This window comes from Haemaphysalis longicornis, unplaced genomic scaffold (assembly GCF_048455015.1).
Source record: "Haemaphysalis longicornis isolate Haplotype H1 unplaced genomic scaffold, Haemaphysalis longicornis Haplotype H1 scaffold_4, whole genome shotgun sequence".
NCBI lineage: Eukaryota > Metazoa > Arthropoda > Arachnida > Ixodida > Ixodidae > Haemaphysalis > Haemaphysalis longicornis.
In genome coordinates this window covers 122,782,026-122,799,813 of record NW_027526361.1, presented here as the reverse complement: position 1 = coordinate 122,799,813, position 17,788 = coordinate 122,782,026, and the positions used below count along the sequence as shown (strand labels likewise).

The 17,788-nt window shown below is 44.5% G+C and overlaps 1 protein-coding gene across 2 annotated transcripts in view; it reads left to right on the top strand.

Annotated features, from left to right (window-relative positions):
• Positions 1–17,788, top strand: part of LOC144179362 (solute carrier organic anion transporter family member 74D-like) — a 39,810-nt gene that overhangs the window by 4,357 nt on the left and 17,665 nt on the right. For both annotated transcript variants that reach the window (XM_077707690.1, XM_077707689.1), the window contains exons 2-5: positions 218–992; positions 8,466–8,552; positions 10,322–10,513; positions 12,397–12,561. In XM_077707690.1, the coding sequence (XP_077563816.1) occupies positions 293–992; positions 8,466–8,552; positions 10,322–10,513; positions 12,397–12,561 (1,144 nt within the window). In that variant the 5' untranslated portion in view covers positions 218–292. The remainder of the gene's footprint in view (positions 1–217; positions 993–8,465; positions 8,553–10,321; positions 10,514–12,396; positions 12,562–17,788) is intronic.

Genomic DNA, 17,788 nt, shown 5'->3' with positions numbered 1-17,788 from the left:
AGCGTTTTTCTGTTGATAGTAAATTTAGTGAATCGCAAACCTTAGTGGTGCTAGGAAAGCAATTCGTTATGTTTTGTAGCAGTTTTCTTCCCTGGCGCATCTTTTCTGCCTACTTTTGTAGCGACCAAAGAGGTACCTATTTCTAGTAAAAGACGACTGCTCTGCTTAAATAAGCACTTGTTTATAATCTGATGTCTTTTTCTCCTCCGATACGCAGGAACCCAATGCAAGGCTGACCGCCCTTAGAATCTTTTTGTGTGCAACTCGTGACTGACTGAAGACCGGTGAAATCATGGAGACGGTTAGAAACCGAATGAGATCGAAAGCGTCCGAGCAGGACTCTTCAGAAGTAAGCGCACAGAAATCGTCAACAAATGCACGCAACGTCAGCACGCATTCCAAAACACGTGCAGCGCCTGCCGGTTCCAAGGGGTGGTCCCAACGAATTCCTCCCTCACGCATCTACAGCTTCGTCATTGTGTCATTTGGCATCTGCCAGAGTGTATTCCGCTACTACCTCATTGGAACTTTATCGAGCATCGAAAAACGCTTCTCCCTATCCAGCCAAGAATCGAGCCTCATCATAGCAGCAGATGCCGCTAGCCCGCTGATAGCCACAGCCGCCTTCCTTTTTTGCTTACGCCGGCCCAGCACTGCGGCCGCGCTTTCCGGGGGAGTTGTCCTCTCTCTTGCGGGGGTTATCGCCAGCTGCCTCCCTTACGTGATGTTTGGTGCTGGGACACCTGGAAGTTCAAAACATTTGCCCCCGTCGGCCGCTTGCCGGGACGACCAAGACGGGCATTGTCATAAAAGCAGCGACGGGTCTTGGTCCGAGAGCAAAACCGAACAAACCTCGAGGGATATTTCTGCGCTTGTAGCCATTGCCTGCCTCGTTGCGGGCAACTTCTTCAACGGCCTTGGAGCTGTCGCTTCTCACGTGGCTGGCGCATCACACATAGACAAAAACAAAACAAGTCCTGCGGTCCACTTTGGTGAGTATAAAAAACTTATTACTTCTAGAACACGCGCTCTGACAGTAGTACATGCAGAAAGGCGGGTCGGCTAAAGTCTCGTGCGCCTGTGAAGAAACGTATACGTAGACGTTCTAACGTAAACAGGTACCTTGTTATTTACGGCACATCGGAAACTGAATCTGCATTATAGCTTCAGTAGATTCATTCCAGTTGCAGGCTAACTCTGCTTGCGTAAATTTTGCGGCGTTTTCTTGTCACTTTTTAGTTTTTGTTTTGAAGATCATCAACGTTTCACGTCAGGCTCTAATTTTACGAATTTTGCAACCTGCTCCCACCACTTCTACATGACCTGCTACCGCCGTAAAGTAGTTCGCATTTTCAAACCGTCTGAGCGTGCTCTCTTCAAACTTTACCGTAAGACACCGCATTTATCAAGCGAAAGAATAAAATGTAAGGCGTTCGAAATTTAAGCCTTCGCAAAGCATGTTCATTCCTAAAAATTCAAAATTTCCAAAAGCGATGTGAAACAAAATACCAGCCAGAACACGAATGCCCACATAGCAAATAAAGACACACTACTTCTAACTGCACTAACGTGTCCACTGACACTCTGAATATAAAGACCCCGCCTTCCTTCCCGTCCAAAGTGGATATTCAAACAACATGTTGCAAAGACCACGGTACCAGGTGATAAAATTATTGGCGGCTTCACAGTAACGGTAGGGATAATCGCTTAGTGGTTCCTGTGGACGACCACTATAGGTTCGCTGACCACTCCCTTTCCGAGCTTGTCCCTTGCGCTGAGCTACGTGAGCAAGAATGTCCTCGTCCTTCCTAGCTTGGCGTTTGCTCAGAGCCTGTTCGAAGGGAGTTCAATTTTTGAGTTCGGGGGGTTACGTCGGCACTCCCGTTTCTTTTCCCTTTGGCACCCCGCGTAATAACGCTGCTCGTCGGAAGTTTTACATCAAAATGACCCTCCCATGGCGCTGGGCGAATTCGCCTGGTGCCCCCAGAAGGCCCAACAGGAAACAGCTCCTACAAAACTGGGTGAGCTCGTTGTTACCATTGGCTATGGCGGGTTAGACATCTTAATTATAAACTCAAAACACCAGAAAACACTCAGGGGGCACTCGATGTTTTTGGCCTAGCTGCTTTTTATACTGCCCGTACCGTGCAAATAAAACAGGGAGAAAAAAACCTTATTCGCCTCTGTCTTTTTTAGTGAGGACACTGACATGAATGCCCACCGCCTCGCTACCAACTACTTTGCTCTAAGAGCATTGCGGACTACAGATCTTGTTGGTCTAAAACTGGTTTTTTATGTACTCTGTTGCACCCGCGTAAGACGTATCAGCTTATATTTTTCTCCTATATCATTCGCGTTCAATTTCCACGGTGTCGCTTTGTCGTCTTGGCCACTCATCACCCTTTTTTCACATTCAAGTAGTTGAAATGAAAAGAATATGTGAAACATCCGGTCCTGTGTTGCTACTTTAATCCCTCCCTCGTCCCGTCCTACACTTCCACATCAGGGCTTTTTCCTACTACCTGTCGGGCCCGCTATGCAAGTGGCGAAAACAGGCCACCGACACCCATAATCATGCACGGCTCGTTGTTCTGAGGAACGTAGTGACAGCGGAAGTACAGACAGGTAGAGCGGGCGTGACGTGTGGTTGCGTCACCCTTTCTCACCGACAAGCAGTTTCTACGGCCTCGTCAAAACAAGTGCGAGGGGTTACGCGGTGCTATTAATCCTCGATGTGATTCCCCAGCTAGGAACTCGATCTCTAGTGGACGTGCTTTGTTGAAAGCATGATATTGCAAGAATATGCAAAGCCCCAAGCTCTCGATACCTTACGAAAAAAACTTTCTCTGAAATGAGGTGTTTTACAGTGGGGTTATTCAATCTCCAAGCGTCCTATCCCTCAGTCGAGTAACCTGCCGGAGAAAAATGGAAACACTTTGATGACCTAAGCGTCCGCAAATTATGTCACCCGTTTGAACACTCGTATCTAAGAAAAGACGGGCGGTCGTACATATAGTAAAGTAAACAGAGTGCAGAATTATCCTTTAAACGTGTTGGTTAAAGCCTGGCTTTCTGTGATTCTTGAGTGGTGTGTTCTTAGGGACATCTGTGACAATAGAAATTTCCGCTATTTTCAATGCCAATTGCCATCGGCCAGTCATGTCACACTGAGTAAAAAGGATTATTCGCCTTCGTACACTGGACATAAAGATCAAATAAATGTAAACCTTCCGCCACACTGCCCAAAATACCTTCATCCACATGTTACACTCACCAACAAAGAATTTGACGTCTGCCCAAGCCTGCAAACTGATACATATAACAAAATCAACATGTTTTACACCTCCCCCAGCCATTTCACATGCAACTGCCCTGACGGCAACTAGCAACCAAAACTCCCCATCTCGTATTCTTCTGCGAAAGCCACTCCCTGCCTACACCCCTCACCTACTCCAGAGCGGTGGGAATTCGCGCTGATCAGCTCGGACTTGCACAAACAGTAACACCTGACCCAGTGGGACGCCCAAGCAACAAAAGCATACCGATGGCACGCCTAAATAGTCCGATCTTCCGCTCTAAATTTTGAAAGAAAAAAACTTTTACTACTCCTTCCCCTCTACATGTAAAATTTATTTGATATCTACTAGCCTTTGTATCATACCGACGATTGACGAATGGGCAAGTATTAAAGTTGCTATGAAGTGAATATATACATTCTATCGTTTTACTGTATACGAATCAGGCTAATATTAAGCAACATACACAACTACAGCCGGTGGTATCGGATGCCACCGGTATTTTTCAAACTAATGAAAGATGAGCCGACGGACTGGGTTTAGAACTCTTACTTGCTTGTACGCTCTCGCCCTGCCTCTTGTACTTCATAATTATTTTAGAAATTGATAAAGGCAGGAGGATTTTATCAAGCTAAAAAAAGCAGTAACTACATGTTTTACCTTTTTACGCCGGAAGATGTGGGTACTTGAAAACGTTATCAAAGCTAACATCATTACCTAATTGTTCAACGTGCTACGAAAAGCCCTTTAACGCTCCCTCTAGCAAAACACTGCCAGGAAACATATTTTCCACACATTGATAATTACCAATTCTTTGATCTGTACATTTTAGTCGTACAACGTACCTCTCACTAGAAACGTGTCAAAGACAAAAGTATGGCACTTTGGCCTTTTTCTGCTGGCGGTTTATTAATGCAGAAGCATGGGGATGCTTCCACACGCCCACCGTCGACGGGACGGTTCCGATGGGTCTGGAAGTATATATGTGTACGTACACCCATCGACAGAGAAGCCATGCTGTTTTACCGTATCAAAATTATCCTCTCAGAGCTGTACTGTCGTTTACCCACCTTAGTTGACACTAGTTAACTTCAATCCAACCTAATAGCACCTAAACACACTTTACAAATCGTAACTATTCAGTTGCTGTTTACTTTAGAAATCATTCATATTTTAGTAGCGGTGCTGTTTTATGGCTGGCGCTGATGACAGTTTATACTGGTATTCTCACGCCCTCTCTGCAGTAGGTTTTCCAACGTGCCGAAACTGGTTCTTGGTGTATAAAAAATATTAAAACAATGAAGAGGTTGGGTCATCGTATTTTGGTTTAGACGGCTTATACTGTCCTTAAAAAGATGTATTTTCAGCATTGCACTTGTGTTTAGAGGTTAAGCTGAATTTGGGGGGTCGTTGTATGGTTGCAGTTTGGAAGCTGGCTTTCCCACCTTGTGGGTTGCACAGTGAAGCATGGCAATTCAAACAGAGGGAGCAATTATAGATCAAATGGCTCTTACTCATGTGTTATCGAAAGAATCCTGAAACAAATTATATGAAAATGAGCCCCTAAGACGACTCTACCACATTTCATTGTGAAAATTACTCCTGCGGTCAAATTGTAAACAGTACAGAATTACTGTCTCCTGTCGATATATAGGCACCTACGGAAGGAGTGTGGTTAGAGAAAACGCCTGTAACTGTTCGTTTACCTGAAGTATCCCGAAACAAATTCTATGAAAGTAAGCTGTTACCCCTACACTAACATTAGGCACTGCATATTCGCTTGTCACCCTTCTTGGCGAGTGGACAGACACTGAATATTGTTTTATACACGACTGGCATACTTTGGTTTGCCTGTGGGCTTCTTCTGGTCACGTGATAAATCTGTGCCATAATTTGTACCCTTCGAGGCGACGCCACGGTCTATTAAAGTCAGTTTATATAATAGGTATAAGTATTGATTTTTAACATTACTGGCACATTTTTGTAACACATGATTTTACCGTTCACTGTGCATAGAAAGTTTTACATGTAGCACTCCTGAGCGGGTGTATTAGTGAAGCGTTCAGGTGCAGAAAACAAATTTAGGTTCAGGTTCAGGTGGAAAAAAAGATTTCAAAAACTATCCAACTCGTCTAACTCATTCTATCTTTTGCAGAGGTACAAAGGCTGCCACAGGTTTCCTGAAAATATATTCCTAAGGAAACATTGTTTACAGTGTTATTTATCACACACAGAGCCGCGCTCGTCAAGAGCCGAGTAGATTAAAAAATTTCAGGAGCCAATTCATGCACACTAACTGCTTCCATCCGGCAAGCCATCGGAACATATGATGGAATATAACGTGCTACTTTTCAGATCAACAGATGTCAACGGGCACAAATACATCTGAACGCTCCCCGAAATCTCTCAATGTGTAGCACTTGTGCGGAAAACTTCAGGCTGCGCACACCCTCATGAGAAGCTACGGGATGCCCATGCGCAATGGTGCCAGTGACAACGACCTAACGTGCTTCCGTTCTGAACTCACGCCACTTGTTTAGTGTGTAAAGTGAGCAATCACAGCGTATCGCTGTAAAAAAGGACATGCGCATAGGGTTACCCTTGGAATACGGACCTCATCCTGGCCACCTGCGGGATACGCGAACAGGCACGTGTGTCCTGAAACCTGCTTCAACCACCCAACCCGGTCACTCGACGAACTTACGCCACGTGTACGCCCTAACAAATTATCGATAACAGGGGATGGCTGTAAAACAGACGAAAAAACCTTTCGGGTGACCCGGGATGTAGTGAGCTGTAGTTAGAGAATAGACTGCGGAATAAAATAAAAATGTTTGTTATTACAGCTGTCTAATTTTATTGCAGCCTTTTCAGGGGTCCCGTCAAATTTGAACTTGGTTTTGTCTCGTTGTCTTGAAGATTTTTAAATGACCTGTCGAACAGTGTTGAGGAATGCTCGCTAGGAATAACTGTCAAAGCTATAGTCGTAGCAAAACCGACCGTTCGTTGTAATTTCCTCGTGCCTGCGAACGTCACTTCCAGTATCTCTTTTGCTCGCAGAGTAATTTTTTTCAGGGGGCAGTTTTTTTGCGTGCACTGCGCACTTCCTTGCACTGCTTGATTAACTTGTTCGAAAACCCCTACTGGGTAAGCCGGACTCGAAGGAAGATATCTGGCCGCTAGAGAAACGCTGCCTTTGCGCACTGCTTGCCACGAATGGGACTCCGTTTTCTAAATTGGTGAATGCCAGTTCGGTTGTGTTTTAAAAGGTTCTACAAAAGACAAAAGTAGCAACTGGTCCTGATGACCAGTTCCCCCAGCTTTTTCGCTATTCGCGAACTTATTAAACTAACTAGTTAAAATCGGTATAAATGGGAATCACTAAGTTCACATGCCGAATCGTTTCGGTGTATACGCCTGTGTCGCGCGGTGGTGTGGCCCCAAGCTAGCACATCGGGATGGCTAGGTTCCGCTGTCTGATCTTCGGTAGACGCTCCTCTCCGTTTTCTTTCTCCCGACTCACGGCTGGGCTACACCGGCGGCGTACGGCGCTGTAGCCCGGCCGTGGCCGACGCTGGTGCTGCGTTCGGGATGCCACACCCCCACTAATTCCTGGTAACGGCCGGCAGAATCTCTGGTTTCACTCTTTGCAGAGCCACGTGTGTGAATTCAAGTGACGTCTCGTGGGCAATTGTTGTGGGTGTCGTTTGAAGCTTTGCTTTCCAACCACCTTCACAGCGTTAATTGGAGCCCATTGTTTGTCCGAGTCCTAGAACTGTTAGACCACGCAGGCAACAAGTGCATGCGATACTTTGATGAGTGGCCACAAAAGATACAAAATGGCATTATTTATAGTAGAGTGCCAGGCAGCCCAGTAACTTCATAAAATGTTTGTCCTTTTCAGTATGAAGAATCTCTTCTTGTTTGAGCTACGCAGTTTATTTGAATTGCTGCGATTGGACTGGTTTCTTTCCGGGGCACAAACAAAAATATTCAATACAGGCCCAAAACAACCGCCGCTAAAGCAGAAGACAAAAGCCGTACCGCCGACGCAGTCGCCGGCGAGCAGGCACTTCCGCGCGGAGAACGCTGAGTAAATTCGTTGCGCCATCTACAGTGTGCTCCGTGAGTGAAACCCTCCGCCCTCCCCTTGCACCCCAACGCCGCCTCCGCCGCTTTGGGAGTTTGTTGCCCCGCACGCCACGAAAGAACCGTTGGCTGGTAGAGCTAGAAAGGTTTGCTTTAAAACGTAAAGAAGGTGTTGCCGGAAACTATAAAGCAAAGCTACACCAGCGTAAAAACTACAAAATTCCTAAGGTTCAGCAATTTTAAACCGAATTAAAACGAGGGAAACCAAAAAGTACGCATGCAGCGTTTGTTGAAAGCTCGCCTTTCCATAAAAAGTCTAAACCTGCCGTCTAGCTATAACTACTGTATGAGTAGTCTCATCCTTTCGTTTGCGTTGAAGGGCACCCAGGGACAGACCAGACTGGGCGCCACCGATGGCCAGTCTGAGTGACCAAGCGCTGGCGAAGCAGCAGTTAATCTCTGACATAGTGACGTGGTTCGCTTGCGTCGAAGGGTCCGCACAGATGGCCCAGCCAGCACATGCGTCATTCAGCGCCTGCGAAGCAGCTATTTCACCGTCGTAATATCGCAGGAGAAGGTTTTGGAGAGAACGAAGCGATAAGAAAGTCGCAGCTTGCGCGGTGGGTGAAGGTCAAGTTGCCGCGACGATTGACCTTGAATGATGGGAAAAAAAGTTTGGCATCCGCCTCAAATCACCCATACGGCTACAAAGGAAAGCTTTCCAAGAAACTTCACAGAAGAAGAAAAATTCGTCCTGGTCCAGTATTTGAACCCAGGACCAGCGCTTAACGGAAGGGTGAATTTTTCTTCAACTGCACAGTTTCTGAGAAAGCTGCATATCTTTCCATTGTAGCCGTATGGCTGCACTGAGGTGGATGTGAAACTTTCCTTCGCAGAATCTTACTCTACACTGGGTATTTCTCCTAAATCTGGGCGATAAAGACCTTGAATGATGTAGCGCAGTAGAGCTTTCACTCAAAAATTGAAAAAACAATTGCTTGCGGGATCGTGCACGTAGATTTTCAGACGCGTCAACTGTAAAATGTCTGTTGCATATAATTTTTTGTGTTTTCATTTCAGGAACGATGTTCGTTTGTCGATTCATTGGTCGAGGTGTGGGTCTCGCTTTATGCTCCATTTGCCTCACTTACAGCGAGAGCCCGTGGGGTAAGGCTGTTTCTTCCTCATTTAAAAAAAAACTCTACTAGCACAATTGCTCAAGCCAAGGTAGACAACAAAGTTCACTGGTGCTTGCAGTTCTTTGTGAAGATTCATTTAGAAAGTGCTCAAAGCAACACGCGGACTTTAACGTGGTACGTTAGGACCCGTGCAGCAGAAAAGCAGGCGTCGTCGGTGTTGTTAACTGGTAGCAAAAAATCCCATAGCCCTACGTAGTTTCGCCAACAAAATCTCCGAGATAGGAAGCTGCTACCCCAAAAGGTGGGTGCTCGCCGGAGCGGAGAATTTCTGGCTGCTTGGGTGCCGCAAGGGTCTACTATGACGTCTCCGTTAGGGTGTAAGGCACGTCACCGCGCACTCGCTGTTCATAAACGTGTGGAGGATGGCCTACCGCATATCTGTGCCAGACGCCCCACAGGCTCTTCCTCACCGCCTACTATGGTGACGCCACCGCGTTCTACACTGAAAGGAGCGGAGCAACTTGAGGCTCCTTCAAGTTTTGTGTACTGGGTGGATTTTTCTAGTAACGGCGAAATTTTTAGAATTGCTGTGGGTGAATGCTGTGGACAATACCTATACACATGCTTGCGATGAAATTGCGGCTTTCGCTTTTAAAAAAGGGTTTGAAGTGGGAGGTGCATACTACTCTTACTGAATGCATACATATTTTACGATGCATTATTCTCTTCCAGTTGGCGACTTTATTATGAGGATTTATGCATATTAACCACCATAAATAATTTTCCTTGACTATAGGTACTATCAGACAAATGTCACGACATGAAAAGAAGCTTGGTTTAGTCCGTCCGGAAACCAGCTAAATATTTGTGCACGTCCAATAGTTTCAACTCCGATTTTTTTTATTATTTCGCGTTTTATAGCCCTTGCCAGATTTCGTGCAAATCAGGTTGTTAAAGTTGATTGGGTGGCTTGTATGTAACCGAAAATATGTCGTTTGACTCGAGATAATGGTATTCACTAAATTACCATGGCGGATGCGCGACGTGACTGATCTGTCTGCTCAGTAAGTTGTACTACTACGTATATTTGTAGTTAGCCTATCAATTGGAGCAGATATGCCAGTCGGGCGCTGCTTCCGGTCAGTATGAAGGGTTCCTTGAACCGCAATATGGAAACCGCTTTGGGCTACTATCAAGTCTGAATCGTGGTCAGGTGTCAGATGATGCGTGAAAGTCTTTCTGGTATTTTTAGCTTTGTCATTGCTTAAACAACTGAAAACTATATGACATGGTTAGTACCATGATTTATTTATCTTTTTTTTTGTTTTGCTGGAAACCATAAAGGACTTTTAATAATTGTTTTTCTTTCGGATTCTTACACTTCCCTGAAGGCTTCACATATCGAAGATTTTATTGTCACAGTTCATTAACACTTTTCTCACCGGAAGGTGTTTGAGCAGTTTCCTGTAAATATAAGAATCATGCCACTTTTATATGTGGCAACTTACAATTTGCAGTGCATTATGTCAATAAAATTCTGTTCCAAAATATGTTTGCGCTAATATGATTTGTTGAGAGCAGAAACCTTTTGAACCACTGATCAATAGCAGCTCTGTCAGTACTGTACACTTTTTTTCCCGCACAGCTAAGGGGAATTTTGCGCGCTAAACTAGAGAAACAGAACAGCAAACACTGTAAAGGGTATATTTATCTCATCTGTAGCAGCTATCGTACATGCGTGATTAGGCTTGCTGGAATAGGAAAATTTGCATTCAAATTTATTCTTTTATCACGCAGCTGTTCCAGCAGATGCCTCTCAAGGCTCCCAAACAGTGGGAGGTTGGTGGTTGGGGTATCCAGTGATTGCGGTATGCCTCGTTATAAATTTACTAGCCCTGGCGCTACTTCCTCGTACCGGAGAAAACCGAGAAGACCACGCAGTAAAAACTACGGGTAATGTTAGCGCACGGAAGACTGGACGCAATGAAGGCAAGTTCTTTTCTTTACACATTTGGTAATGGTGAGGACCCGGTGGAAGCATCAATTTGACAGCCAAGTATCAACACAGGGACACTAAAAAGATTTGTAAATACTGAATATTTCATTACCATTATACCGTAATAAAAGCCTGAAAACGACTACCTTACCCAGAGTTTCACGCTTCATTTACTCGTACGTTTCGGCGCTAACAGTGTATTCTAAACCACCCTTCCCTTCGCACCATTTTCTCTGTTGGTTTGTTGATGTTGGTTATAAGGACACACTGCTAAACCCTCATAAATATACTTGCGAATTCCTTTTATTTTAACCAGCATAATGCGTGCGTGAACACTCCAGTCATTTGATTGGTGAGAATCAAAATAACACCGGCTGAAATAACCTAACATCTTTCGAGCTAAAATTCATCATTGCAGTATTCAGTGCGGCGGCCTCAAACTGCCCAAGGCATCTGCGCTCCTCCGGCAAATTACTCACTTTTTGAGGTACCGTACTGGCGCAGAGTATTTTGCTGTCTATTAAAGGGGTTGACGTACACAGTGAAACAACAAATCAAACTTTGTTGAACTCACTTCAGTGACCCTTCAAGGCGGCAATTTCAAACAGGTAAAGGTTTGCATATCTCTATGATTGGTTGGCCCATCGAACCACAGATACCCAAGCACCCTCTACCTCCGCCGTGGAGGGAAGCGCTCAAGACCAAGCCCCTGCCGCGCAATATGCAGGCCGGCAGGAACGACGAGAGGCGTGCCGCGCGGGCACAGGCACTCGCCCGACAGCTGGAAGCAGACCCCCGGGTCCTCTACGTGGACGCCTCACTTCCCCAGCACAGCAGCAAAGCAGTGGACGCCGTCACGACCATCGACAAGCTGGTGACCAGCGCGTCGCTACGGACGACAGATGCCAGCCAAGCAGAAGAGATGGCCATCGCTCTCGCCTTCACGCACGGAGACGTGCATACGGTCGTCACAGATTCCAAGACGGCTTACGGCAACTACCGCAAGGGGATCGTCTCCCACGCGGCCATAGCAATTCTCGCAAAGCGCAGCCCACCGGGACGAGACGTTGAGCTCGTGTGGGTTCCGGCACACTCGACAGTGGAAGGCAACGCCCTCGCCGACCACTACGCCCGCGAACTAGCAGACCGGGCCGAGGACGAGTCGGAGCAACCGCACCCAGTTACGAGCTACCGCACCCAGTTACGAGATTACCACGCTGTACAGGAGCGCCAGGTGCCGGCTTCCCGTGCCACACCAGCAACTCGACCGCAAGCAACAAACAATAGTGCGCCGCGCACAAGCGGGGTCACTGGCGCACCCAGCTTTATTGAACAAGATGTTCCCGGCAGAACACGACCCCATCTGCCCGTTCTGCAAAAAGACGGAAAGCACCCTGCCGCACATACTGGCGGAGTGTTAGCACAAAAGAAATTCGGATAGAATTATGTCAGTTTTGAACTGATATAAATAAACGTGTGCCCAAATATGACAGCCCAAGTAATGTGGAATTGCGTGGAGGACAATCTTAGGTTATTTGAGATTTGATAAAAAACATTTACAGTGCCAATTTTTATCAGTTATCATAAAGTGTGAACCCTCTAAATTGCCAACGTTGCTATTGCCCACCCGTGATTTGTCATTCTGTTAAGCAGGTTAACAATTTGTTATTTATCAGTTCTATCCTCAGGGAAAAGAAACCCCCCCCCCAAAACCCATAGCCTTGAATATTTTAAATCACCCAAAACATGGCGATACTCCAAACGCACGAATGTGGTTTGAAATTCGATTTGTTTTCTGCATTTGAAGGTTATAAAAGGCAGAAACTTCTTAGGTCCTTGTGGGAATAAATCAATCAGTTTTTTTTTCATTGCACAGGTTCGATTCAAGTGCTCAAAAGATTGTTCACCAACCCTCTCTACGTGTACCGCCTGTTCGGAACCATTGCCGTCAACATCGCAATGATGGGATACTCTACAAACTTCCCCAAGTACCTCGAGCACCAGTTTAAGCAGAGTGCGTCCAAGGCCAGCATGTTGACAGGTAAATAAATGGCTGCTACACCAAAAAATATGGTTGATGCTGACAACTTTACAGGAATGAGGAGGCGGAACTATAGTTGGAACTTCTTTTGATCGGCTGCCAAACGTTTTGTTTAAATTTCGTGTTGCTCTCATCAGGCACATGCCGCAGCATGTCCATGTCCGCTTTCTTCCGAAGGCGGTCACGACAAGTGGCATGTCGACTTGTGTAGCCTCTTCCGCCATGGCGAGGTTTCGCGCCTCCCCCATCCTCGACATGGGCTTGCTGCGTTGTCCCCTAAGCGATTTGAAATGAAGCGGTGAACCCACGCCGAAAAGTATAGGTACAAGGCGCATTCAGTACGTTCCAAGACCCGTCGCCCTTTCTCGGAAGCCTCATCCGGCAGCTGCTGTTTTCACCTTATGGCTCATGCTCCCCACCTCGCAAGCATTTTTTTTCGTCCACTGACTTCATTTAGAAGAGTTGAAGCTTGAGCCGGTTGGTACATAACATTGAGAGTAGAGGGCAACGCAATGAACGGGACGAAGCGAAGACGAGACAAGTACAAGCGCTTGTGTTTGTCCCGTCTTCGCTTCGTCCAGTTCATTGCGTAACCCCCTCCTCTCAAAGTGACTTTATTTACCCCACCCAATTCTTTCCCCACCGTTACTGGACGCTAAACAATTTCCAATTGGGGGCGTTGCAAATATCTGTGTTTCATTAAACACATGGTGGAAAATTTGTTTTGGTTTACACAGAATCGCCTAGAAAATTGGCGCACGAGATGGGGGCATGCGCCATGAAAAGGAAGCAATAGTGGTGGACGTGGGTCGAAGGGTGGCTCTGAGACAGGCCATGCAGCGCGCTGGGGGGAGAGAAAGAGCTGTGCCAAAGGAACGTGAGCCGCGGTGGCGCATGCAATACGAGCCACCTTGCCAAGGGAAGGTGGTACCTAGGGAGGTGAACATGATGCTTCTGGGCGTGGATAGTGAGAAGAACTGCTGTCTTGGGGCTGGCCGTGTGGTGACGCACGCGGTCGGAAATATCAACCGAAAGTTCACTATCAGATGGACAGATAGTCCAACTATCTTTCCGACTTCACATTCCGAGGAAGTTTTAAACAGCAGCCGTGATTTTATGCACAATTTTGTAGTTCACCACCTTCCAATAAATACAGAAGCCTTTCGTCACTCTAGCTTTTGTTTGGAGTGCGTACTCTTTATTACCGCTGAGAACAGAAGGAGGCTCTACATTTTGCTCTCAGTAACTGTGTTTTTCGCACATAATAATGCCTGCATGCCCTCTCCTTTGCCTCACGTCACGACCACCGCTTGGTTTCTGTCATGCAAAGTACTGAGGTTAAAAAGACTTTTTCGGTTCATTATTTGCTTCTTCAGCGTTGCAAATCCTCGAATATTACATTTAAATTATCGAAGAATCTGGCATAGTAATTTCAAGCGTTCTCCAACGCACTCCTCGACGAAATGATAACGTGCGTTTCTTTCAATATTAGCGTGTGTACACAATAAGGCATCGCATTTAGAGCACTTATTATATTTATCTTGGTACCATCTCTAATAGTTAATATATAAGGTGCCTAGATAAGTTCTGTATTTATTTATTTATTTATTTATTTATTTATTTATTTATTTATTTATTTATTTATTTATTTTATACCTACTTTGCCTTTGCTAGCATTACGGCAGGGGGATACATAAAAATACGCATCAAATTTGAAACCAAATAACATTGAATTTATTTACAGAAAGTGCGATAAATATTATCATTAAAACAACGGATGCAATCATTGGCGGAAGATTGTTTCATTCTCGTATTTATCTAAAAAATAAATAGCGCAAGGCCCCACCTCTAAAGAAAAGTTAATTTACTTCAAGATTGTGATCCCTTCTTTAGGATATGTAGGATGGCGATTTGATATAGTGCTCCTTATCGATTCCAGTTTTCGAATGGTAAATATTATGTAAGAATTTCAACATCAGGCTTTGTCTGCGATCTCTCAAGTCTTTCCATTGAAGTTTACTTTTGCTTTCTCTAACACTAAGTTGACGATCCCAATTACGTAAAATGAATCGCAGGGCCGTATTCTGTAGATTTTCAAGTGCATCGGACATTTCTTTAGTATAGCCATCCCTGCAAACACATGCGTGCTCTAACAATAAGCGCGCATGAGTGAAATACGGTTTTTCTTTTAAGATGGATGCAAGTTCCCTGAAATTTCGTCTTAGAAAACCCACAACGCCTGCAGCCTTCACTTTTATGTTGCGAACATGCCTGTTCCACCTTAAGTAACTCTGTAAATAAACTCTTAGATATTTATATTCTCCGGCCGCGCTTAAAACAGCGTCATTTAGTATTCAGCTGGTATGAAGGTTTCCCTCTAAAGGTGACTTGAACACACTTTTTAACATTCAAAGACATTTCTGAATGGGCCCACCAGTATGCTATTACATTCAAAGTATGCTACAGTTTTTCGGAATAACGTTCATGATCTAGAGCCCTGTAAACTACACAGTCATCCGCGAACATCCTGAACAGAAATTTGAGGCCGATAGTAATATTATTTATGTATAATAGAAACACAAGGGGGCCCACATCTGAGCCTTGAGGAACTCTTATGTCACGAACATATCCGGAAGAACAACCGTTGAAAACGACCGACTGCTGTCTTATTGGGAGATACTCGGCTATCCGTGCAGTAACAGATTCAATCAGCTTTTAGCCTCGTAATTTACTAACAACGAGTTTATGTGGAACAATGTAAATGCTTTTTTGTGGTCCAAAAAAATACAGTCAACTACTTTCTGCTTATCTATTGCCAGATCTAAATCATGGGTTAACTAAACAATTTGCGTTGAGCAAAAAAACCTTTACGAATGGCGCGTGGACTATAATGCCGGAGATTAGGTTTATCCAAATGGGTCATTATGCAGCTATAAAGGACATGTTCAAATATATTACATGTTATACAAGTTAAAGACACCGGCCTGCAGTTCTCAACGTCATTCTTTGGTGCATTCTTGTAAACAGGTGTAACACGTGCTAATATCCTAAGCCCTTTCGAAATAAACCATGAAAGTACAAAGATAACGTTGCCGAACAGTTCCTTATTATCGCTGCACAAATGCCGTCTGTGCCACCCGCTTTTTCTGGTTTGACACTTTCTAACAATCTTCGAATACCGGTCATACATAAAGGGACCTCAGGTATCACCTCTGCTTAAATGGAACAAAAAAACTGTGTTAACAACGCGCAAATAATTTTGACTAAACACTGACGAAACGTAATTGCTAAATATGTCTGCGTTAGATGCATCATTGTGAAAAATTGTGTGAGAATATTTTAGAGGAGGAACAGTTGTGTTTTCTTTACCATTGAGACGAACGTATCTCCAAGGCTGTTTCGATTCCTCTACGAGCTTCTTACCAAGGCTTGAAACGTGAGACTTCTTAGCTGCTATATCTAGAGTCTCAAAATTAGGTTTCAAACTTTTTGGCTCACACTTGTTTTACTAAGAACCTATTTTTTTACATCCCCCGCACATTGTCCTTATACGTCGCGGTAAAATACGCAGTGGAGTAGCAAACCATGGTTTATTCTAGTGCGTTCTGATCACAAGACTCTAATGGCAATGAAAGTCTCCCCCACGTAAAATAGTTTTTCTTTATACACGTTCCATAACTGTTCATGTATTTAGTAGGTCTGCTAGTCTATCAAAAGTGGCAAAGTATGTGTAAAATAGCAAATTAAGTGTATTATAATTTGCTCTCTTATATGCATACACCTTTCTAGCAACTTTTAGGGATAGAGATATATTCATAACAATTACATCAGCCGAAACCATTAAGCAGTCTCTAACATCGGGTAAACAAGGACATCGATGCAATACTCGGCATATTACAAACACGTAATTCAAAAGCATAACCTGTACCGGCATTTAGCGATGCGGCATGGACGTACTGCTCAAATGTGTAATCACCCAGAATATCAAAAAAGTCGCACATAGTCCGCCTCCGGCAGTATACTTTGGTTCATTGCATGACCAATTAATATGTGGAAGAATAAATTCCCCCAATTAAAATTTGATAACCTTTAATCGTTTCGAGATACTCAGAAAATTTAAAAACGTCTCGTACGATGTTCCAGGAGGGCTATAGAAAGAACCATCTGTGATAACTTTCCCATTCTGCAGATGAATCCTACAAAAAGCACATGCAATGTCAGTAGGAGAAGAACCCAATAGTGTACTAGTACAATAAAATTTACAAATTTATGCCGCCTCCTCTTCTTGCACTTCGGTCGCGACGGAAGCATTGAAACTCAGGAGCAAAAACTACCGAATCCGCGACTGCAAAATCAAGCCCCGACTCTGTGCTCAAAATGATTGAGGGTCGTATCGATCCTGCCACCATAGAAAAATCGTCGATTTTGTTTTCTATGCTCTGATAGCTAATCACCATAAAAGTAAGCGGCTGCGAAACACTTGGCGTACAAATTTGTCATTGTTAGACCACACCCCCTGTGGCTTTATCTACTTGACACCGTTTTCCGTTTAAGTGCAGCGCATCGAACATGAAAGTAACCTTCTTTCCTTCATGCTTATGCTCACTTGCTTACATCCATAATTTATTTTTGCCGCGAACGAAGCGCGAAAAATGTTCTGATACGCTATAATCTGTACTTTTAAGTAATTAGCTCTTGACAGCACATATTGACGAGACACAAAAGAAGAAAATTAGCAAATAATGAACTCGGTATGCCTCCACAATGTGCCCCTATTCGATGCCCACGTCCAATACTGACAACAGTAAGTTCCAGCTTAAAGCTACACAAATGCGCATCAAGTTTATCTGATTTTAAATCTGTCTCGGCTGCAATTGCGTCCGTAAAATCATAAAATATCAAACTGTTCCTCACTTTTGAAGATCATCAATCTTTTTGTTGTAGTAGCCAGTGCCGCACGATCCTGTCGTTGCTGAACTTCGATAGCGGTAAAGCAGTACTCATGGCATCAAAATTCGCAACTTCATGTTTCACAGCATGAAAACGAGCTTTTAAATCTGTTACATCAAGAGGGAGCCTATTTTGGTTTTCATCTATGGACCTTACTTTTGCCAAGATAAGACTTTGCCCCTTAAAGGAACCGCGGAAATAGATTTTCCGTGTTCCCTGGATTTAATTCTATATCCCCTCCGCACACTAATAAAAGCGGCAGGGAGAAGGCGGGGAT